Source organism: Mustela putorius, unplaced genomic scaffold (assembly GCF_011764305.1).
Source record: "Mustela putorius furo isolate JIRA1106 unplaced genomic scaffold, ASM1176430v1.1 tig00000129_pilon_pilon_pilon, whole genome shotgun sequence".
Lineage (NCBI taxonomy): Eukaryota > Metazoa > Chordata > Mammalia > Carnivora > Mustelidae > Mustela > Mustela putorius.
In genome coordinates this window covers 33,234,971-33,260,323 of record NW_025421290.1, presented here as the reverse complement: position 1 = coordinate 33,260,323, position 25,353 = coordinate 33,234,971, and the positions used below count along the sequence as shown (strand labels likewise).

The 25,353-nt window shown below is 34.8% G+C and overlaps 1 protein-coding gene across 12 annotated transcripts in view; it reads right to left on the bottom strand.

Moving 5' to 3' along the window:
- Window positions 1-25,353, bottom strand: part of CEP128 (centrosomal protein 128) — a 378,971-nt gene that overhangs the window by 202,587 nt on the left and 151,031 nt on the right. For all 12 annotated transcript variants that reach the window (XR_006604280.1, XM_004739137.3, XM_013058015.2 and 9 more), the window contains one exon: window positions 16,872-17,064. Coding sequence is in view for 11 of the 12 variants with exons in the window: in XM_004739137.3 (XP_004739194.1) it covers window positions 16,872-17,064 (193 nt within the window). In the remaining variant the exon portion in view is untranslated. The remainder of the gene's footprint in view (window positions 1-16,871; window positions 17,065-25,353) is intronic.

The following is a 25,353-nucleotide window of genomic DNA, read 5'->3' as shown; positions in this document are numbered from 1 at the left end:
GGACAAGGGGAGATGGAGAGGAGAAGGGAGTTGGGGGAAATTGGAAGGGGAGGTGAACCATGAGAGACTATGGACTCTGAAAAACAATCTGAGGGTTTTGAAGGGGCGGGGGGTGGGAGGTCGGGGTACCAGGTGGTGGGTATTAGAGAGGGCACGGATTGCATGGAGCACTGGGTGTGGAGCAAAAATAATGAATACTGTTATGCTGAAAATAAATAAAAAATAAATTAAAAAAAAAAAGAAGCCAACAGATAGGTCTCCATTACCATAACAGCTATGATATGTCTGATTTAGCCAAGCAACAAGTACTAAAAACATCTGACTAGCAGGGAAACTTCCTAGTAACAAAAATCGCAGAGACAAACTTCTTTATGAATGTTACAGTAATCTACAGTTTATATTTCCTCAGGGCATTTATAGCATTTCATGGTTAGAGAAGACAGAAAGAATCATCCTTTCAGTGGCTGCTTCCTTGGAAGCAACAAACCTACATGGAAAAAAAAAAAAAACACACACAAATAATTTTAGAACCAACCAGAGTCACTCCATCAACAACTTCTCTTTCTTGTAGACCATACACCCACAACTATATAATCTTTTTCATAGCTTTCTATATAAATGTTTGTGTAAATCCTCATCTGAATTAGAATTTTAAATTCTGTGAAAGTAAAGAGTATGTCTCTGTCACATATGGAACACAATGGAACACTACATACTCCAAAGACACTAATAGGCAGTCACTGAAAATAAGGCACTTTTGGCTTTCTTATGGCTTGCCTGAGCAAGACAAGTACTTCCATTTGCATGAATTGAGGGAGAAAAATATGAAAACTATACAGCCAAATGTGCATTATACAGCAATGAATCTCATTTAATACTTCTACCCAGGTAATAAAAAGAATAAATGGATATTTCAAAGAGAAGGAGAAAAAAATGTAAGCATAGTTAGTGACTAAATTCCAATTTCTTACAAAATGGACTGCAGAATTGAGATGCTGAAAAGGTGAGTAAAATATTCAAGAACCAGAAATGTAAAAGGAGGGAGGCCTTTCAAGATGCTCCTGGAGGAAAACTGATCTTAAGGAAGATGGAAAAAAAAATTGCAAATGAAAAATAAACTAGAACTTTAGATGGAACTAGAACTGTGGAAGAGTAATAAGATGCTTTGTCACCTGGACAGGGTTATGGAGGCGTGGAGACTGAAGGACCGTTACGATTCCATGACAGAGGACAGATTGGTTTACATGGCGTTGTACAGCTGAGGCCCAGCAACATTGAAGTCTTGGCTAACACTGACCTTACAGCAAGACTTACACAAAAATAAGTTTCTAATGTGATGTGGGGTGGGAGATGGTAAAGAACTTAAATAGTAGGGTATATCAGTTTAATATGGAATAAAGATCCATTTATAGTAAAGTTAAAAAAAATCAATCAATAAAAAATCTTTGCATGCTGAAGCCTTGGGAAGAAATACACATCCCCTTGCAGAAGTCTGAGCCAGCGACACAAAGTCAGAGAGAATAAATCCTAAAGCAACTCTCTGCCAGGAAGTACATTTGAAAAGTTTGTTCTGCAGATTTAAAAAAAAGAAGAGGAAGAAGAGGAAAAAGAGTACAGGTCTACATGTCTACTAAACTTTGTAAAAAGGACAAGAACTGAAATCAAACCAAAAGGGCAGGAAGACTTTTTAAATTCTTATTAACTCTTTTTAGGGTATTTAAATCAAAGCTTTTTTATTCTCTCTTAATAGTTGATTAGAATTTTTCTATGCCTAGATTTAAAGAACAAAAAAGTGATAATTCTTAGACTGAAATAGAAAATTAGAATAAACATATATGCAGATATGAATACTGCAGAACAATATACAAGTACAGTAGGCTAGAATTTTTACTTTGATTTCTAAATAATGTAATCAAATACTAACTAGTTATAGTTTCCCTCTTTTAGCCATTTGTCAGAACTTTTACCTAAAGAACGTTTGTCTGGAAATCGGGCATTTCACTGAAATTGCATTTGCCTCTTTTCCCTTCATGAACCCCATTCTAATTAATATAATATATTTACTATTTTTAAATATTTTAAGTAATGTATTTTATTATTAATAGATATTAATAAATATCTATTAATATTTTAAATAATAATATATTTAATAATTATAAGAATTTATGTGTTTAGAGAGTACCTCCAAAGTTGTATTACACATAACAGCCATTTTCTCTTCCTTGTGCTGTCCTAAAAAACTTTCTCAGCTCACCATGAGCAAAGATACAAATACTTAAGAAAACCCATCAGAGACTTCATTGATGAGGAGGTACAAGATAACATGTTACTTAGATACATACCTCTGCAGAGTGTTCATATTAAATAACTAGAGCCAAAAAGTGCTTGGAAAGCAAGAGCAGTCCCTTCTTTGAAAGAGTTCACAATTTCAGTTAAAGTAGAGTAAGAAAATTAACTCCTATATTTGCTCATAATCATTAGCATTTCATTGCAACTAAGTCATACTACACAGATGTCTTCTCCCTCTGAAGATCTTTGAAGAAAGGACTCCTTCCAACTGCCACAGATATTTTAGTTCTAGGAACTTCCTAGTTTCAAAGTATTCTTACATCTTAGCTAAATCTTTCCAGCTGAAGTTTATATCTCTTTTCTCAAGATGAAAGTGTTCCTTTGTTAAGCTATGTTGAGTCATTCTCCATTCAGAACAGAGAAGGTAGAGAGAGCTGTGAACCTGAGGGCAACTGCTAAAACACTGCCAGACTCAGCTGAGGTTCTAGTGGTGGGCTAATAGGACTGCATTATAAGGCGGTGGGGGGTGGGGGAGGTAGGGAGTAAGAAACTGTAGATCATGGACTGCATATACACCTGTCCTGACTCCAGTGAACTCTAACAGCTTTGAAGGGAGCCAAATTTCTCCTGACCGTAAAAGCAGAAGTCAGAGGAGTTCTTGGAAACACTTGTCCCATGGAATGAAAGTACATGGAGATGAAAACTAACTGGTTGTTCTGAAAACTATCGTGCCCTTTAATCACTTTGAATTTTAAGACCACAACAGAAAGATGTGGTCTTAGGTAACTGATTAGGAAGTAGGTATCACATTCATGGTAGTGGCACACATAAGAAAATGTTTGATATAGTGTCTTATTTATGGAAGAGAAAGGTTCGGTACCATAAAATTAGAATTAGCTTCATTAATTAACAATTAAACTAGTAGCCAAAAAGACTTGGAGATTTTGACAGAGCAATTTTATTTCTAACAGTCTTAACAAAAACTTGATCTCTTTACAACTTTATAGGAAAGAGCCCAACACAATGGGGAAGGATGAGTTGTTTCCAATTTACAAGGCCTCCTGAGCTTGACTGAGTGGCACTGGTTCATTCTGATATATGATATGGTAGTAGAAACACGTAATAGAGTTTCACAAAGACCTTTCCCATCTATAATTCACTGTTCCACCTTGTGAGAAGAAAACCTACACTTCTTTGCATCCCAGACTCAGCTGCCTGACTCTAAAATGGGATCCATAATCTCACAGGGTCATTTTAAGGGTTAAATGAGGAAATACATATAAAAACCTGAATAGAGCAAGCCCTTGAAAAGTAGTTTCCTTCATTCCCCTAAAGGTGATCTCAACTATGTTGAGAGTGAACAGTTGAACAAAAAGATCTAACGTCACCTGCAGGAAAGAGACAATGATGAGGAATCTTTTCAAAGTGTGACATCATTAAGAAATGGATTTTAAATACTAGAGTATAGTTCAGTAGTCTCAATAGGAAATCAAATCTGCAATTGCTCATGGCTGATGTGAACTCTCATTAAATTTATAAAGGAGAACATGTATATCACAGTCTTTCCAAATACTATTAAGGAGATGGGAGGAGGATTCTCTTATTGCCAATTATCCCAATTTCAAAAGATTCAGTGAAGACAGCTAAGCTAATAAAGGACATCATTAGCATAGTTTGGGGGCAATTCTGAGTTATTGTCTAATGCCTCATGTTTGTTCCTGTATCCTGAAGCAGATGTAAGAATAAATCAATATTGATGTTTGTTTCCTTTCTGATAGGTAAACCAGACCTAAGTATCTATAGTATATATTGTTGGGGGGTATGATTTCTGATGATGATTCCAAAATAAATGGGATAAAGAGGTAGGAGGCTAGATCTGTGCTATCCATTCATATGTCCATCCATCATCCATCCAGCCATCTGCACACCTACCCAAATGTCCAATAACTATGCTTATTTCCTGTTTAAATAGAAAAACTGGTACAAGATGCAGTGGAAAGACAAGGGTCTATAAATGAGATCAAAACTTAATATAAAAAAATACACCTGTAGATACCCAGAATAAAAAGCTCTAAGTGTCAAATGTCAAATGTCATGTAATGGTATGCAAAAGTTTTAATAGTAATGGAGTGGCAAGAGGAAAAATGTTTGTTATCAAGGTAATAACATGAGCAGGGTATTCACAGGAAGAGGGTAAAATGGTAGACTCCTGTAAGAGTTCGAACCTTATTTGTTCAGTTTTTGAGAAAGCCACTGATGGTTTCTGAGCTGAGGAGCTCGTGCTCAAAGCTGTGTTCAGTGAGGATTCATCTGGCAGAACTGGTTAGAAGAGGAGTTGTATGTGCACGCACATGCGTGTGTTTTCTCCAATCAAACACTATTGAATGGAGGTCAATAGTAGGGTGTGTTGCAAGTAATTTATTATAAAAACAAAAAACCAAAGCTTGAGAATGATTTACTTTTTTGTACTCCTCTGTGCACATTCAAGGTTATTTCTAAACGATGTCATCCTTACCAAATGCTTTATTAAATAGAGAAATGGATGAAGGATGGCTTGGGCCCAGGGAATGGTGTGAACTTGAACACGTCCACTGGAGTGTGTCTGCTTGGGAAAGTCATCAGTCTTGGGAGCACTGGCAGGCTCATAGGTGAAGACCAGTGAAGTAGACTAAAGTTTAAGAAGATCTTGCAAATAAGAAGCTTCTGCAATCCTTGAAGATGAAGTAATACAGAGCTAAATATGATAGAGGTCATCTAAATGGAGAGGAGTAGATTGACAAGACACAACCAAGAAAAACTATGTAAAGTCACTAGTTACCGAGTTCAAGGAAATGGGAGAAAGTAAACTTTCTTTCAGATCATAAATGTCATAATGGGTTTTCAATGCTCTCAGGAAATCTTTCAAATTAATAAAATAAGAAAATTTTCCTTGGAGTTTCAAATTTCAGAGCTATAAGGCAATACAGGCTTTATATACAATATGTTGGCAGCCTCTATTTTAAAATATTTCCATTTTAAGTTCCATGACATGCATAGGTTTATTCTGTGTAACCCATCTAGCACCTAAAGCATTGTGGATCCCAACATACCTAACAATAAAGAATAATCAAACTTCAAATACATAGTCAAGAATTCAAGGATAAATTGAAGTTTTATCCCAAAGTGTATCAGTCATCTGAACACTGAGTCCACTGTCGGGACAGAGGTAATTTCATTAAGTCTACTATGTGCAAAGCAGTAGGTCAGTGCCTGCACTTCGAACTCCTTATGTTCGAAGGAGATCGAACTCCTTCCCACTTCGGCCCTTCACAAACACTGTTCCCTTTGCTGGGACAACACGGCCAACTGTTCTGGACCTGACTAATGCTTGTTCAGACTTGGGATCCCCATATATGTCACATTCTAAGGAAATACTGCCCTCACTCTCTACTCCATAAAGTATGGAGTATGTAGCATAGCCTGTATTCTTCTATCTGAGGCCAACTTCTCCACTAGGCACAGTAAGCACAGTGTCTTTGGCCAGTGAAAATGTATTCATGATAAAACTAGAAGAAAGCATGAATATAATGATTAATATATAATAATAAATCCAGCCTGGATTATAGTCAATCATCTTCATATCACCATAACCAAATATTTCATTATTTCATGGAGGACAGGGTCTGAAAGTTAAGTGCCTGGGGACTGCAAAAATCATAACATGTCCCTAGTCATTTTGTAGAATTTCTACAAAGAAGTGAATCCCCATTTGTTGTTTTTTGAAATCTGAGTGATAATACTACTTGGGGTTAATGAAATAATAAACTGCCTATAGCACTTAGTATATTACACACAACAATACATGTTAGCTCTTATTACTATCTAAACAATAACTGGAGACATTGTTAAATTGCTTAGAGAAAGATGAATATCATATAGTCCTCTTGAATTCAGTTTCCAGGATAAATTTGCTTCTCATAGCAGTTTCCATGTCCCCTTTAACTAGGATGATAAGAACCTTGTGACCCAATAAGTATCCCTCTTAGATGTTAGAAAACTCAGAAGTAAGTTAAGTAATAAAGTACAATAACTCCATCAGGTACCAGGGACATGGTTTCTCTGCTCCCTATTTTTGCATTATGATTTTATTTTTTAATTTCCTTCTATGTACATGTTACACTATACTTTAACCCAAAGTGGAAGAACAATAAAATGTAAAGGTGGGAAGGCCAAAAATGAACAATGTCCGCAAAGCAAATAAATATCTATATTTCATGTTCATCCATAACTAATGTAATTTCTTTGAATTTTCTTGCTATATTTAAGTGAAGAGGACCAATATGTATAGACAGGTATAAGGAAATTATATTCATCTTGAAAATGTCACATTTCACACATTTCACACATTTTAAGAACTGCCTCAGTGCATTTCAAAGTTAATTTTAGTAGACTGAAATATATGTATATTCCTAACTTTTGACAAACATCCAAAGATGGACACATGTACCCTAAGAAGTTCAAGCAGACTTGAGAATTACTTGATATGCCATGAATCAAGTGTCAGAGAAACTATCACAAATCTCTAATTTCATAGTTTTATCGATGTATTAGTTTACCATGTATCCTGTAAAAAATTAAAATAAATTTAGGGCCTTAAAACAATGCAAATCCATTCTGTTATACTGTAGGTGAGGAAACCGATATGGGTCATAGTGGGTTAAAATCCTGTCAGCAAAGGGGCATTCCTTTGCAGTGGCTTCGGTGGATTCTCCAAGACAATCCATTTCCTTGCCTTTTCCAGCTTCTTAGAAGCCACCTTATAGTCCCCCTCCTTCATCTTTAAGGCCATCAACAGTAAACTGAGTCTTCCTACCATTGAATCATACTGACTTCCTCTTCTGCTTCCTCTTTCACTCTCAAGAACTCTTATGATTACATGGAGCCCAACAGAAAATCTGGGATACTCTTCCCTTCTCAAAACCCTTAATTTACCACAACCACAAAATCTCTTTTGTTATAGAATGTAAGATATTGACAGGTTCTGGGAATTAGGAGGTGGACATCCTTGAAAGAGGTGCACTTTTATTATTCTGCCTGCCACAATTGATAACTATTATGTATGCAATAAAATACAAAAGATATAATACTTAGAAGAACGCACAGTAAGGATATGCTTTGAATTTAATAAAGCTATTTACTGACTTAACTCATTCAAATTTATTTATCACATGTACCTCTATCTTACTCTTCTCCCTGAGTCTGCTCATGATTCAAACTCAAGTAGACCATCTTTGTTGTACTATGAAACAGTAGAAAATAATGTAGATAATCCATTAGAGGATTAAACAAGAAAATCTAAGTCCATATCATATATTTAACATCTATGGATTTTCCAAAATATACTCCAGAACACACACACACACACACACACACACACACACACACACAATAATTTAGAAGGGGAAAAATGTAAACTTTAAATATCTGAACTCCCCATCTAGTCAATACTTAACTATTATCAACTAAGCATATTACTGGAGATACTGAAAATGTTTGTCTCTAAAATTAAGTTTAGTCAATAAGAGTATAAGAATTAGGCTCATCATGTACAGAGGCAGGTGGGCAGATGTATTTATGGCTAACTAAAGAATAATTAGCCAAACTTTCTGTTGCCAATTTACTAACAATGTGAATGTTGATTTCATACTCAATTGCAGTTGAAGCCTGCACAAATCTGTGGATCAGGAGCTCCAGGCATATCATTTACTTATTTAATTCTGGTCCTAGAAACACTCAACAAACAATTTTAATCCCCCTTGACCTACCTGGATTTCAAATCATAACATAAAACACAAAAAACATATGAGAAATAAAATTATTTTAAAAAAGAAATAAAATTATCTTAATGAAACGGGCAAAAACAGAGATGGAGATTAAAACAAAATTCGAGTTTGACTTAAATAGTGGACATAATTTTTTTTAAAAATTGTTATTTCTTAAATGGTTTTTGAAAATAACTATGAAGAAAGCCTGAAAATAAGAGAGAGAAGATGTAATTTCATATCAAACAAAATGATAGTTTAATGGGTTCAAATAATTTCCTCAATCAATCAAATAGTATTTCATTATCTCTAATAATCAACATCACTGAACTTCTGAACTGGTGACAATGTAAAATAAAGTCCTAAACAGCAAATAAATAAATTATATTATACTTTGAGATAACCCCCTAAATTAACTTAAAACATTTAATTATACTTCAATATGAAATAGAAAAAAAAATGGTTCTCCTTGTTGTTAAGACTAGACAACAATGACTAGTATTTATATAAATGCCATGATTGTCAAATGCCCTTTCAAATAGAAAAAAAAAGGGGGGGGAGCTTGAAATGATGTGGAAATAAGTAATAGATGAATGTGTGAGGGATGGGAAAACGAAACCAATAAATAAAAAATGTCACATACAAAATATAAACCTTGCAACCCCATGTCTAGCAAAGGAAAGATGCTTTAGTCTCCAAGTCCCTCCTTTATTTCTGTCTCACAACGAATTCTAAGAAATTATCCTTTGTCCACCCATCCACCGACTGCAGAACTGGTACAGAGATTCAGACAAAGAACAAGGAATAAAACACAGATATCAGCTGAAAGGACTTTCTCAGAACTCTAGGAACAGTGAAACCAAAGGAAATACTTTTTAAAAGTTGAGAGCACCGTGGGTAGAGACAAACCAGGTAAATGAGAACCTATGAAAATGCAGAGTGTATTTAGAGTCAGTGCCTTGAACAGCACAGCAATTTTAAGAACAATGAAAAAAACTGAGTCATATCTCTATCATAGAGTAAAATACTCATCTTCAGAGACATTCTATAAAGCCAGAACAATGAGGGTATAGTATACAAGCTTCATCACTAAGTTGGCTCTATGCCTTGGATATCCTTCACATGACAAGTGTTAACCTTGGGAAGCAGCTTAAAAAAAAAACATAGTCACGAGAAACACTTAATAATCTGGCTTAAAATGCACAAGGCTTCTACTAAAACAGGTCTCTCAGACTTCATGGCAAATCAAGTAGCTACCTCTCATTCCGTCCGTCCTCTTCCCCAAGCCGGTATTGAGCATATACAAGGCAAAGATCAATTAAAGCCAATCACAGATGTTGAGAAACAGTCAAAATAAAGGAATCACTACATAAATTATTGTGGTAAGTGAAACTGCCAAAAACAGTAGTGTATTCAAAGAGCTAAAAAGGTAAGGAGGAAAAGCCAAAACTTTTTGCCTTATTCTGACCAAGATTCACTTTTCCACTGTTACTTTTGACCCCACCCATTCTCCTCCCTCCTGGGATCCTGCTGTACCAAGTAACCCTTCTTTCACCTGTTCCACCTCTCCCATTCTTGGATCCTTCTGCTCAACATTGATAATCAGGTTTGTTTATCATCAATAGCAAATAGGAAGTTATCATCTAAAAGCTAAATTTGTTTTACTATTAAGAACTGAAACTATTTTAGATATAGACATAGTTTTAATACTGTATTCTTTTGGTATTCAGTTATTCTTAAATTTTTTTCCAGATCATACTAGAGAGCTAGCTCAAATCATAGCACAAAAGAGGCTAGAATTACTATTAACAATGTTATAGCACCCCTAAGTGAATCGGGAGGCTCTTAGAAAATATTATCACGAAATGAATAAAAATATAAATGGTTTAAATACCTCTACTGTAAAATGTAATACATAAATGAAATATTAGGAAAGACAAATACTGTTACCTAATCCCAGAGTGCCATAAACAAAATGTAAACCACTCTGATTAAATTCTTTAACTTCTGCCAAACATTTGCTGATTTGCCTTTTGGTTATGCAGAGTTTACTCCAGTTACATAGAGTATATTGTTTTGGGTTTTTTTTTGTTTGGTTGGGTTTTTTTTGATGCACCTTTTCTCTACTGCCTACTTCTTGGCGAAGGCATAGTTCCTAACAAAAAACAATGAAACCATCTGAGCAATTAGTCTTCTGCTGCAGAAAATATTACCTTCCAAAGTGGCTGAAGAACTATTTCCCTTTTCCATATCCTTTTAGTATTTTCCCTTTTATTCAGAAAAGGTAACTCCCTAACAAAGAGGCCCTGACAATGGCCTATTTCATCCTTGCATGTACATTCCCAATAAGTGATATGACAGGAAGAGAGAGATTAGAGAAACATGAATCTAGAGTGTATGTTCCTGAGAATTACTATCTTTCTAGGCATTATACCTATCGCATTATTCTAGGCATTATACCTATCACAGTATCAGTATCAGGGTAGTAGGGTTTGGGGAGTAGCCCACCTAATCTAAAAAAGGCAAATGAATTTGCCTAGAAACTGGGTAAGAAAAATTAATTTTCATCTTTAAGGGAAAGGAATTTCAGAGACCATGTCAATTTCTAATTACTCAAAGAAGAGAAACTACGCACACTAAATAGTAACAGCCACAATCACAGAGTGCCTGGAAAGTAAGATAAGTGCCTTAACTAAAACTTAATAATTTCAGCTTAAGAAAAACTATATTAAGAAATTTATTGTGGAGAAAGGAGAATCCTCCTACACTGTTGGTGGGAATGCAAGCTAGTGCAGCCACTCTGAAAAACAGCATAGAGTTTCCTCAAAAAGTTGAAATAGAGCTACCCTACAACCCAACAATCACATTACTGGGTATTTACCTTAAAGATACAAATGCAGTGATCTGAAGGGGCACATGCACCGGAATGTTTCTAGCAGCAATGTCCACAGTAGCCAAACTATGGAAAGAACCTAGATGTCCAACAACAGATGAATGGATAAAGAAGATGTGGTACATATATACAATGGAATACTATGCAGCCGTCAAAAGAAATGAAATCTTGCCATTTGCAATAACGTGGACAGAACTAGAGGGTATTATGCTGAGCAAAAGAAGTCAATCAGAGAAAGACAATTATCATGTGCTCTCCCTGATATGAGGAATTTGAAAGGCAATGTGGGGGGCTTGGGGAGTAGGGAAGGAAAAAAATGAAACAAGATGTGATTGGGAAGGAGACAAACCATAATAGACTCTTAATCTCACAAAACAAACTGAGGGTTGCTGGGGGAAGGGAGAATAGGGAGAGGGTGGTTGGGCTATGGACATTGGGGAGGGTATGTGCTATGGTGAGTGCTGTGAAGTGTGTAAGCCTGACGATTCACAGACCTGTATCCCTGGGGCTAATAATACATTAAATGTTAATTTTTAAAAAAATTTAAAAAAAAAAGAAAATTGTCTGCTATATTTGTCCATCATTAACATTTCATATAGCAAGAATGAATTGACATCGTCCTATACAAACGCTCCTCCTTCTGAAGCTCTTTGAAAAAAAGGAATCCTTTCAACTTCCACATGAATGTTAGTTTTTAGTAAATCTCATAGTTTCAAAGTATTTTTATAGAGAAATACTGGCACATAGAGGAGCAGTGGCTTACCAGAATATTAAAAAGGTAAACAGCAGTTAGTTTCTTAAGAAATTATTAAAAATAACTACCTACACAAGTAAAAATATTCCTAATGACTCCCAACTGCAGTTTACATCTCTCTACTCTGATATTTGTTACCATTCATAAGATTAATGAATTTTTAGTCAATAATTACCGAACGTCTAGGGGGGCCATGACATTAACTTCTCATTAGAGTTCCTCTCCTTTTTGAACACTCCAGGCCAAACCTACAGGCCTAAAGAAGCCCAGGAAGCATAGAAAATTCAGATAAATCTGGCAGCACGCACCAATAAACTACTTGTACATGTGTTTCAGTTAACATGGCACATGTTAGTCAATATGACATTAAATCAAACTAAAAATATTAATGCAGAGAATGGCAACTGCAATGAATACAAAGTTTCTCTGTACTACTTCTCTTATAAGTAGGTTTACCTTGTTCTAACAGGTAAGTTCCTAAGACAGTAAAGGGAACCAAATATAAATTTCTATAATTCATTTTGATGTTTCAGAAATACCTAAATTTAATCATCAAATCACCTACATATATACTATTAAAAACAAATGCTAAAGTACCCAAGAAGAGATCACTATGCAGCTAAATCCTGCAAAGAATCTTTCGTCCTCCTCTGTTTCTTATAGAAATCCTGCTACATTCCTCAAGATCTAAATCAAAGGACATGTCCTAACAAAAAACTTCCCCATATGGGCCTCTACCAAAGTAATCAGTACTCCCATTTTCACCAGAACATGCTGCTTGTATTTCTAGTAACATATGTATTTCACCCTACCTCCTAATAAATATGTTTATATGTCTCCAACTGCAACAGCCTTTGCTTAAACTTCATTATTTATATTAAGTCCACATAATTTCTGAATCACAAACAGCACTTATTACATTTTATATACATAGGCAAGAGAGTACCATATCATTTCTTTGTTAACAATAGTTTGATACTTTCTAAAACTTTTTTCATTTATGACTTTAAGGGATAGGTGTAAAAAATAAGATCCCTCTTTCTCTGTCACCAAAATCAGCCCCTACTTCCCAACTTTCTTATTTCTCCCAATGGCAAAACCACTGAGACCTTACAGTCTCCTATATGGGTTCTATCACCTACACTGCTCAATCTTAAACCAATTCCTCCATCATACCTTCTGCATTTGTTGACACTACTAACACCTCTCTTCCTTTGCTTTTATTGAGACTATTAAAATAGGCAATTGATTACACAATCAATACTAACTAAAATGGACCTAATAACAGCCTCGAAATACATGAAGCAAAAAAAAAAAAAAAAATGACACACACATATACAATTAAATTAAAGTAAATAGCTGGATATTTTAGCCATTCTCTATCAGTTATTGATAGAGGTAGACAAAATCAGTAGGGATACAGAAATCACCAGGGACAGAGAACATTATGAAACAGTTTGACACGACTGATAATTATAAAATATTTCACAATAAATGTAGAACATAACTTTCTTTTAAGTACACTTGGAAAATTGACCAGGACAGACCACATTTGGGGACATAAAACAAGTCCTAGAAGATTTCAAAGAATCAAAATTATGGAGGGCATATTCTAAGACCACAAGGGTATTAAGTTAGAAATCAGTAATAAAATATGCAGAAAACTCTTCACATAATTGGAAACTAAGTAGTATACTTCTAAAAAAAAAAACCAAAAAACTCATAGGTCACAGAAGAAATCACAGGGGAAATATTTTCTAGTTTAAACTAAATGATAATGAAAACATGACATTGAAACATTTGTTTCAATACATTTCAAGTATCACTAAGATGGAAATTTAGAACTTTAATGACAACATTAAGAAAAAAAGGTATTAAAATAAGGCTTGTGACTTAAGAATCCAGAGAAAAAAGCAAATGATACATAAACTAAGTAAAAGATGGGAAATTAAAAATAAAAGTAGAGGTCAACATTAAAAAGATAAATAGAAAAAAATTAAATTCAAAGTTGCTTCTTTGAAAATATTAATAAAATTAAAACCCTCAGCAATACTTACAAAGGATAAAAGAAAATTACCAATATCGGGAATATAATAGTAAGCATCAGTACAGATCTTACAGAAATTAAAAGAATTTAAAAGGGGATAGCATAAGAAATTTTAAGCCAACAAATTTGACAACTTAGATCAAATGAGCAAATATGATGAAAGGTACACATTAATAAAACTGACTCAAGAAGAAGAAATTCTGAATAGCCGAATAGCTATTAAAGAATTTGAGTTTGAAATTTAAAGCCTTACCCAAATGAAAACTGCGGGCACAGGAGGCTTCATTAATGAATTCTATCGTGCTTTTTTCAAAAATAATAATATATAATATATACAAAGGTTTCTAAATGTAAAAGGGAAACACAACTTATTTTAAGAGGTCACTGTTATATTAACATTCAAATCAGATAAAGACATTACGAGAAAAGAAGCTACAGAACAATATTTCTCATGAACACAGATGCAAAAAAATCTTAGCTGTTAATAAATCAAATCCAGCCATATATAAATGGGAAAATACAATTTGACAAAGTAGAGCTGATCCCAGGAATATAAGGTTAGTTTAATATGTACTGGACATCCCATTCAGTGAAAAGGAAAAGAAAAGAGAGGAGAAAAAAGAAAGGAAAGGAAAGGACAGGAGAAAGGACAGGACAGGAAAGGAGAAAGTACAGGACAGGGAAAGGAAGAGAAAGAAGGGAAGAGAAAAGGAAAAGGAAAGGAAAGAAAAAGAAAGGAAAAAGAAAAAAACTCACCAGGAGAAGCAAAAACTGTCCTTATTTATAGGTGATGGTTATGTACAAAGAAAACCCTAAGTGTTAAGAAATCAAAAACAATGATAACAAAACAACTGCTACAACTAATAAATGAGCTACCACAATTAAAGAACATTAGGTTAATGCACACACACACAAAAATCAATTGTATTTCTATATGCTAGAAAAGAATGTTGGAAATTCAAGTTTTAAAATGTCATTTAATGTAACATCATAAATCAGAAAAAATTAGGAATCAATCTGAAAAAAATGTCCAAGACCTATATGTTGAAAAGTACAAAATATCCATGAGAAAAGTTAAAAACTTAAATATGTGTTTAGACATACTATGTTCATGGATAGGAATACTCAATATCAAGAAAGTCCATTCTTAAATGTGGACATTTAACAGTCTTATTAAAAAAACTAGCAAATTCCTTTTAAAACACCTGACAGGCTGATTTTAAGATGCATAAAGGAATTCAAGAGCTCTATGAATACAAAACAAGCAATAAATATTTATTAAATTTACATAATAGAAATAAAGGAATCATATTGAGAAGTTATAATATTTATAACTTTTTTTCTAAGGCTTTTATGAAAAAAAGCTGGGCATTTAAACATAATTATTTCAGTGTACAAATATTTGGTTCTTTCCTTTTGGATTTGTCCACCTAAAAGCTATAGGTATTTATAATATAAAAAATAATTTACTGGGTGATAATATTGATAATACTTACTAAAAGAAAAGCCAGTTGCAATCCAGTATTTGTAAATAGTCTATTAACATGTACAGAGCATACAATGTTTTATCTATAAAGTCTGTAATTAGATTCTATTGTACTATCCTTAAAAAAATCATATATATATATATATACATATACATATATGTATACGTATATGTATATTTAAGGGCATCCTCTGGCTTTTACTACTAGCACAGTTAACATCTTTCAATTGCACTATAGCAGCAGTTTGCAATGGATGGTTTGGGGGTCATCCAAGACCCCTTATTAATACTACTAAGATAGTACTTGCCTTTTTCACACTCAAGTTCTCATAAACACAGTTCAGTTTTTCCAGAGGTTACAGGACATGGAATATAACAATGGAATACAGAAGCAAATACAAAATTGCAACTGTATTCATTTAAGACAGCAATAAAAGATATTTACAAAAGTGCAAAACAAAGCCATCATCAATATTTTTGTATTGGAACTAGTTAAATGTCATTAATTTTTATGTTAACAATATAATAGGTTTATAATTATTATTTCAAAGGAATTAATATTTTTAAATGCTCCGTTTTAGTTTTTAACATGGTAGATATTAATGCATATGATATACCTTGATTAAAGCTCTATGAGTTCTCAAATATGCAAATGAATGCAAAGTGGTCCTGATACCCAAAAAACTCAGAATCACTGCATACAGCAGTAATTTTTAACTGGTACCTGTAGAAGGAATAGTCCTGATAAATAAAATGAAAAACCAAAAAAAAAAAAAAAAATTTAGGGGGCTATTATATATTAATGCTTTATTTTTCTTAGTGGGACACTATATTAAGTCTCTTTCTAGTTCTTAAATTAATAAAGTTCACCAATAACAAAAAGGCCTAGGCCAACACAAGAAACACATAGGATTTCCATACATAATGCTGTTTTTCTTCTTCGCATCATGATGTATCCCTAGTAGAACCAAAAAGAAAAGCAGTTTTTCCAAACTTCTTATCAAACTTTTAAAGTTCTGCCTACATATTAAACATATTACAACCCTGCCCCCTGCTCTTGCAAACTCTTCTTCCCTTACTCTATTGTTTTCACCATTGTGCTTATAAACTTCTAATACATTAACAATTTATCTATGCTTTATGTTTATTTTCTGTCACTCCACTCTATACAATGTAAGCTAAATAAGAGGATTTTTTTGGTTTTATCCATGATGTATCCTCAGCACTTTTATGGTGCCCAAGACAAAATAGGCACAGAGTAAATATTTATTGAATAAATTAATGAATATTCTCCTGAAGTAAAATATAAACTTCAGCATTCTATCAGGGAAGAACAAATGTCTGACCACATTAATACTTGGAAATGGCAACAAAGTGCTATCTATACAGGAGAGAAGCACTAGCTGAAGGAAAAGTTCTCAGGGTGAACAATCTTCTCTTCTGGAGCCAGAAATGAAGAAAGATAGGGAGACAAAAGACAGGAAAGGAAAGGGATTTGGAAATAATCCAAAGTAGAGACAAGGGAAATAGGCTTTTCTTTCAAATCCTAGGATTCCACAAACACAAACAAAGAAAAATAAGAGTAGGAACAACTAACACACCTCTTTTCTCCTGGTGTATTTCTTCCAGAAGCTGCTCTTGTCTTTCTATCTGTTCAAAGAGACACTGGAGCTCAGATTCCTTGTTTTCCGTCATATTCCTCAGCTGTTGTCTGCACAGTATCAGCTGGTGCCGCAGATTTTTTTCTCGGTTTTCTCTCTCTTTTAGTTCCTCACAGAGCCACTGAAGTTTTGTCTAAAAAAATGATATTTATATATCTCATTTTTAAAAAATCTAGAAAACACTAACATTTCAGAATAGGAGGCAAAAGTCATGATAATCTGGACAAATATAAGCGATAACAAATTTAAGCAAAACAAAAAAGTACCCATAATATTTTGACTTGATAATAATTTATATTAGTTAAAAGTTGGTATAGCAACTAAGCCATGATTATCTTGGATTTTTATAAAATATTTTATAATCCCTATCATCTTTGGAAAGGCAATACCATGGAAAAATCTGGCCTACTGAACTTGCAATCATAATACAATTAGCTCCCTAAAGGAATATATAAGGCAGTCTTATTTTTAAAGTAAAAAGTACCTCAGAATAGAATGCTACAGACTCGTCACAAAAGGGAGCTTGAATTTAGAGATTTTTTTCTTCAAAAAAAGACATCAAAAAGAATGAAATCTTGCCATTTGCAATGACGTGGATGGAACTAAAGGGTATTATGCTAAGCAAAGTAAGTCAGCCAGAGAAAGACAAATACCACATGATTTCACCCATATGTGGAATTTAAGGAATGAAACATATGAACATAAGGGAAGGGAAGGAAAAATCAAATAAGATAACGAAAGAGGGAGTTAAACCATAAGTGATGCTGAACTCCACGAAACAAACAGGGTCACTGGAGGGGAAATGGGTGGAAGGAGGATTGGGTAACTGGGTGATGTTAACTCCACTGAATTTAGATAAATAATTTTGAAATAAATAATAATACTTTTTTTAAAAAAAAGATAAAATTTCTAGGTTTGATTTCTAAAAATTCATATCCCAGGGGTCCAGCTAATCATGTAGAGATGTTCCATATGGGATGAGGGACATAAAATCAGTTTATGCCCTCATTTAGAAGACTAGGAAATATAACTGAAGCAACTGTTTTTCCATAGACTCTAACCTCACCATCTTTATTATTTAAATACTTAAGCTAGGGATGAGGAAAAAAAAAATTTTCACCTTCACTAGAACAGGATTTTAGTCAGCTCTTAGGACCTTCACAAGTGAGGGTGCCCTTTTAGTTGATTTTAAATAATCTATAACAGTCTTTATTTTAGTAAGAAGCAAAATAAAGGAAGCAATGGGTCAAACAGAAAAATTAGGTTAAGCTAAAGGGTAACTTCCCTGAATAGCATTCGTCAGTAAGCAAGAAAGTTCTAGGCCTCCAGAAATCTAGGAGATTTTCAGGATATGCCACAGTATAAAGCAGTCTGTGATTATTAGGCAAACAATGAATAGAATGTGAATGTGTTAAGTGAAGGGAAATCATGCTTGTAAAAGCAAAACCTAGATCACATTTGTTATAATTGCTCATCAAAAACAAGGGAAGCACTGTATAGAAGTTCCACTTCCAGAATGAGGACAAGAGTTCTGCAAAGCTGCTCTTAAATGAAAATGTTAGGTAGAAGCTAGATAATTATGAACAATGGAAGGCACACACCCTGTGTGACAAAAGCTCCACTCCACATTTCATAAAGTTATTGCCTAGAAGACGGTTCCCTCTTCCCCCAGTTCACAGTCAAGTTATATGGTATTGTAGCATAATAAGAAAGATACTTGGTCCTTGTCCCTAATTCTTGGCACAGAGCTCCTAAAGTCCCTGGAACTTCCAGAGTAAGAATGTCCTTTGTTATTCATAACAAGCCTGCGGATCCAATCAGAGTGTTTAGGGTGGGGTCACTGGACAGCCTCACGATGGAACTGGTGATTAGGGATTTAGAACTTTCGCCCTACCCTTCAACTTCTAGGAAGTTGGAATTCAGGAGGCCACTGGATATTAAGTTCTATAAAAACTCTTGGACAATGAGATTTAATTAGCTTCCACGTCAGTGAACAAATCACTGGAGTGCCAGGAGTGTGAAATACCCCCAGACTCTATGCAGACTCTTTGAGACTTTACCTTATATAACCTCTTCATCTGGCTGGTTATTTCTATTCTTCATAAATAAACTGGTAATAGTAAGCAAAGAATTTCCCTTAGATCAGTGACCCATTACAGCAAATTAAACCTGAGGAGAGAGCAATGGGAATCCCTAATTTGTAGCCAAGTCAGATGGAAGTGTAAGTCACCTAGGGATCCATTATTTATGATTGGCATCTGAATTGGGTGCAGATGGGACGGAGCCCTTCATCTGTAGTATCTGCTAACTCTAGGTAGTTTGTGTCAGAGCTGAATTAAATTGTAGGACACCCAGTTGGTGTTTGCAGAGAACTGCATCATCTCATGTGGAAAACTCACAAAGTTGGAGTAAGAAATGCTGTGAGTAGAAACAACATAATAGTAGGTATTGCGTTGGAAGGGCAGACCACTAGGATTTTTCATTTTCATAGCTCTAATCTGGGTAGGCTAAAGTCTTGGCAAGTCAGTGGAGATAGTAGGGACTCCCTCCTCCACTGTACCCTCACTGAAAGGGTGGCCACTCTACCACAAACACAGAAGTGTGAGAACACTGGGTTCCAAAATGCCATTTACAATTAGAGCAAAAGCCATGTGATTATATCAAAAGGTTCAGAAAAAGTATATGATGAAATTCATCACCTATTCACAATAAAGTCATTCAACAAACTACGAACAGACGGAACTTTCTCAACCTGAAAAACGTATCTATGAACAACTCCTATTATTACACGTAATGGTTAAAGACTGAATGCTTTCTCCCTAAGATCACGAAAAAGAAAAGAATGCTCTCTCCACTTCTAACATTGTATTAGGAAGCTGTCTGGCCCTGGGCTCTTATTTGTGGGAGATTTATGATGACTGCTTCGATCTTACTGATTACAAGTCTCTTTAGGTTCTCTATTTCTTCCTGGTTCAGTTGTGGCAGTTTATACGTCTCTAGGAATGCATCCATTTCTTCCAGATTGTCAAATTTGCTGGCGTAGAGTTGCTCATAATATGTTCTTATAATTGTTGTATTAGTTTGGTGTTGGGTTGTGATCTCTCCTCTTTCATTCATGGTTTTACTAATTTGGGTCCTTTCTCTTTTCTTTTTGATAAGTCTGGCCAGGGGTTTATCAATCTTATTAATTCCTTCAAAGAACCAGCCTCTTGCTCTACCGTTCTTTTGGTTTCTATTTCATTGATTTCTGCTCTGATCTTTATTATTTCTCTTCTACTGCTGGGTTTAGGTTTACTTTGCTGTTCTTTCTCCAGCTCCTTTAGGTATAGGGTTTGGTTGTGTATTTGAGACCTTTCTTATTTCTTGAGAAAGGTTTGTATTGCTATATACTTTCCTCTCAGGAATGCCTTTGCTGTGTCCCAATGATTTCGAACAGTTGGGTTTTCATTTTCATTTGTTTCCATGAATTTTTTTCAATTCTTCTTTAGTTTCCTGGTTGACCCACTCATTCTTCAGTAGGATGCTTTTAGCCTCCATGTATTTGAGTTCTTTTCAACTTTCCTCTTGTGACTTAGTTCTAGTTTCAGAGTATTGTGGTCTGAAAATATGCAGGGAGTGATCCCAAACTTTTGGTACCAGTTGAGACCTGATTTGTGACCCAGGATGTGATCTGTTCTGGAGAATGTTCCATGTGGACTAGAGAAGAATGTGTATTCTGTTACTTTGGGATGGAATGTTCTGAATATATCTGGGATGTCCCATCTGGTCCAGTGTGTCATTTAAGATCTTTATTTCCTTGTTGATTTTTTGCTTAGATGATCTATCCATTTGAGTGAGGGAGTGTTAAAGTCCCCTACTATTATTGCATTATTGTCTACGTGTTCTTTGGTTTTGTTATTGAATGACTTGTTTAATGGGCTGCTTCCATGTTAGAGGCATAGATATTTAACATTCTTAGATCTTCTTGCTGGACAGACCCTTTAAGTATGATGTAGTGTCCTTCCTCATCTCTTACTATCGTCTTTGGCTTAAAATCTAATTTATCTGTCAGCTTTCTTTTGATGTCCATTAGCATAATAAATGGTTTTCAACCCCCTCACTTTAAATTTAGACCCAAATAGTCTTTGGGTCTAAAATGAGTTTCTTGCAGAGAGCATATCGATCGAGTTGGTTTTGTTTGTTTGTTTTACCCATCCTGATACCCTGTGTCTTTTGGTTAGGGCATTTAGCTCATTTACATTCAGGGTAAGTATTGAAAAACACAAATTTAGTGCCATTGTACTGTCTGTAAGGTGACTGTTACTGTATATTGTCTCTGTTCCTTTCTGGTCTATTACAGCAATTCTACTTTTAAGTATATATTTATGAGAAATGAAAACATATGTTCATGAAAAACTTAAACTCCAATGTTCATATCAGCATTTTTCATGATATCTAAGAAATGAAAATAACCCAAAGGAACTTCAAGTGATTAATGGATGAATAAAATGGTAAACCCATATAGTGGACTATTATTTAGCAAGGAAGTGAAGTACTGATATATGCTACAATACAGATGAACCTTAAAAACATTCTGCTAAATGAAAAGAGTCATTTATAAAAGACCACATATTGAATGATTCCATGTATAAGAAATGTTCAGAACTGGCAAATCTATAGCTATAGAAAGCAAATTAGGTGTTGACTAGGGCTGGGGGTGGTGGGTAAGTGGAATGGACAGATTTAGGAACTGATGGCTAAAGGTCCACATTTTCTTTTTGGGGTGATAAAATGTTCTAAAATTCATTGTGGTGGTGGCATCACACTTCTGTGAATATACTAAAAACTACTGAATGGTACACTCTAAATAGGTGAATTATATGTTACATGAATTCGATCTCAATTCAGCTGGTATTTAACAAGAAAGAATGAAAGAAAGAAATCAAGCAACAAAGCTAAAATTAAACCTCCTTGCAGAGAGGAGACCTGGCTTTAGTACATGTTACATAATTTATAGGCCTCTATCTTATCTGAATGTCACTGGTAAATACAGGAAGTCCCCAACTTAAGTTGAGCTGTGGAGTTCTGATTAAGATTACAAAAACTTAATGAAGGCTGCTTCATTTCCCAACATCAGTTTGAAATACTCATGCAAATATAAAGAGATAAAAAGCTCCCACAGGACAGGAAACGAGGAAATGTAGTCAACTCTTTGCCAGATAAAAGAAGCACACTCTACTACAACTTTTGTCTCGATAAAACACTGAAGCAGAATACAGGGTGGCTGGTGAGGGTGAGTGATATAGTACCACCCCATCTAACCACAGAATGAGAAACAAGAAAGTGAACTGGACCATTCTTTAGAAAGCTTGCTCTTTGTATAGAGTGAAGCCCAATACTGAAGGCTAGAACTCAAGAGACTGCTACCAATAATTGAAACAAGAGAGAATAATGAGGAATGGACGTGTGTGTGTGTGTGTGTGTGTGTGTGTCTGAGATTTAAATGTTAGGGATAAAGGAGAGAAAGAAATCCGTATCAATGTTCAAGCTTCTAGCTTAAGAAACCTAGAAGCAAAGATTTAAGGGTTAAACAGTCAACATCGGATTGTGATAAGCTGAAGTTGTTAGGACTAAGACACAGAAGTGTGAATGACTATTCGGATATATAGATCTAAAGCTCGAGAGATACAGACTGAAGAATCAACAGTATGGAGGACATCCAAGGCATAGGAACAAATAAAACAGCCTACAAAGTGTCTATAGAAGAAAGAAGGAGAATGTCAAAGAGAGGAACAGAGGAGAAAACTAAAAATAAAGTTGAGAAGAAGAAATTGGAAGGGCACAAGGAAAATCTAAGAGTCTGGGGTGACAGAACCCCTAAGGAAGACAATAAAAATACTACAAGAATATGGATATACTTAAAGTGTCAAAAACTGCCAAGAGAAAGTGGCCAGTATATTTGGCAATTAAAAAAATACACATCTATGTTCAAAACAACTTCAATTCAGCCCACTAAACCAGAACAGGACTGAAAATATGAACGCCAAACTGTTTATGATGACTATGCCTACTAAAGAGAGAGGTACAAACAGAGAAATGAGGGTAAATACTCTACTTTCCACACTTCTATATTGTTAAAATCTTGAAAGTTAGAATATGTTCAGTGTATTAGATCCAAGTCATTAGGAAATGATTCTAAAACATTACTACTTAAGTCATTCATTAATTGATAGTAACCAGGCAAGAAATAAGTGGAGGTCCATGCTATTGCTGCCTGCTTCTGTGTTAAAACAACAGTCTCAATCTATAGATTGTACCTTTTGTTCACCTCAAACTTTACCAATCACTCAAGAAATATAAATAAACCAAAAAGCCCTAGTAATTATCATATTATTATTATTGGCATGATAAAAGGGAAAGGTTAGATATATAGTTTCTAGAAAAGATATATTTTCAACCAAGTCTTTTTTGCTGCTTATTTGGCACCTTTAACACGTACACATCTTTATCCTGTATATTAAAGAATTTGCTGTACTAAATCCTCAAGATTGTTTTTTAGGAATTTTAAATTATTCTTCAATTTAAAGCAACTTGGGAATGGATGTGTGTTCATGTTTGTATGTGAGCACACACACTACAATTAATACAACATTCCGCACACAGAGAAGACAGGACGCATGCAATTAAATGAAAAATTAGATGCTGTTAAGTTCTTATAAAGAGGTAGCATCTTGCATTTAAGTAATAATATGGAAAAATAAAATATCTTGAAAACAAAAATATCCAAGATTCTTTTAGTATCATTATATTAAGAAAGTTTAATGAACATTCTAAAATAACACATTTAGGACCTGAATAAACTACTGATCTGGATTATAAAAAGACAACTGTGCTAATTTTGGCCATTTAAACTGGTGTAAGGTGGTATGTCAATGTGGTTTTGATTAGAAGGAAAGGAAAAGTGAATTGTGGTAAATCAGAGGGGAGATGAACCATGAGAAACTGTGACTCTGAGAAACAAACTGAGGGTTTTGGAGGGGAGGGAAGTGGGGGTTTGGCGAACCCGGTGGTGGGTATTAAGGAGGACACGTATTGCATGGAGCACTGAGTGTGATGCATAAACAATGAATCTTGGAACATGAAAAAAATTAAATTAAATTTTTTAAAAAAGACAACCATGAAGAAAGACTGGAATGACCTTCCTTCTAATGTGATCATATCCATGGTTCTTCTCAGCCCCAACAGTTTCCTATCACATAAGAATGAAACCCTAATGTTATCAGGTCTTCTGATACCTCAAAAGGCAAACATATTCCATGCTGTAATTATGCATGTAATTGAGTAATTTTTTTAATGTTCACTACTAATTCTATTTTTTAAAACCAATGTAGTGCAAACAAAGTGAGTCCCTGGGAATCGTCGGTTTCAATCCAGTTTAATCTGTTCTTGCCCAATGACTTAAATGCAAATTTAGGAAACACCACATATTTCCCTTTTCTCAAAGATTCTTACTTACTCCATCCCAATCTTTGGCCCATGCTCAGTACCATTGTGAAGGGCTGATAATGGAGGAACAACAAATCTGTTTTGTCATAACAATAATCCTACTGGTTCTGGTAAAAGCAAAAGAATAACACACCAAAAAAATCTCTAAAACAAAGCATTCATCAGGTATGATAATGTGCTATGGACTAATTGTGTCCCCCCTCAAGCATGTATGTTGAAGTTTTAATCCTCAGTGTGATTGGATTTGGAGATAGTGCCTTTAGGAAGGTAGGCAATAAAAGTTCAATGAGGTTATACCAAAAAGAGGCCCTATTCCTATAGGACTGAAGTCCTTATAAGAGGAAGAGACACTGTGTCTTCTGACTCTCCCAATTCTCCCAGTAATACCCCCAGCCCTCCCAAATGTCCCACCCCCCACAGGAAAGTGGTCATCTACAAGCCAGGAAGAGGCCTCACCAAAAACTCACCCTGTCACCTAGATCTTGGACATCTAGGCTCCAGAACTGTGAGGAAAAAAGTATCTGTTGTTAAAGCCACACAGTTTCTGGTCTTTTATTATAGTGGACTGAGCAGACTAATATAGTATGACCTATGGCTTCAGTTTATTCCTATAAAGCCTTTATTCCATCACCAAACAAAATTTTAAAATGGGTTATAGTTAGATGCTTATTATGAACTGAATATGTAAGCAGAATATATTATTAATCCTACAAAACAAAATATCAACTTATGGAAATTTAATCAACCAATAGTCAATTATAAGAATCAGTGTTTGTTAGAGAAACACCCAACATCTTTCATTAAGTGTCTTAGAGAAACAGCTTGGAACACAGTATAGGAATAACTTTACCAATTCCAAATAATAATTAGCTGACAAGGCTATTAATCACAGTGCAAACACCGTTCTATTAACCACTCACAAGAGCATCTTCAAGAT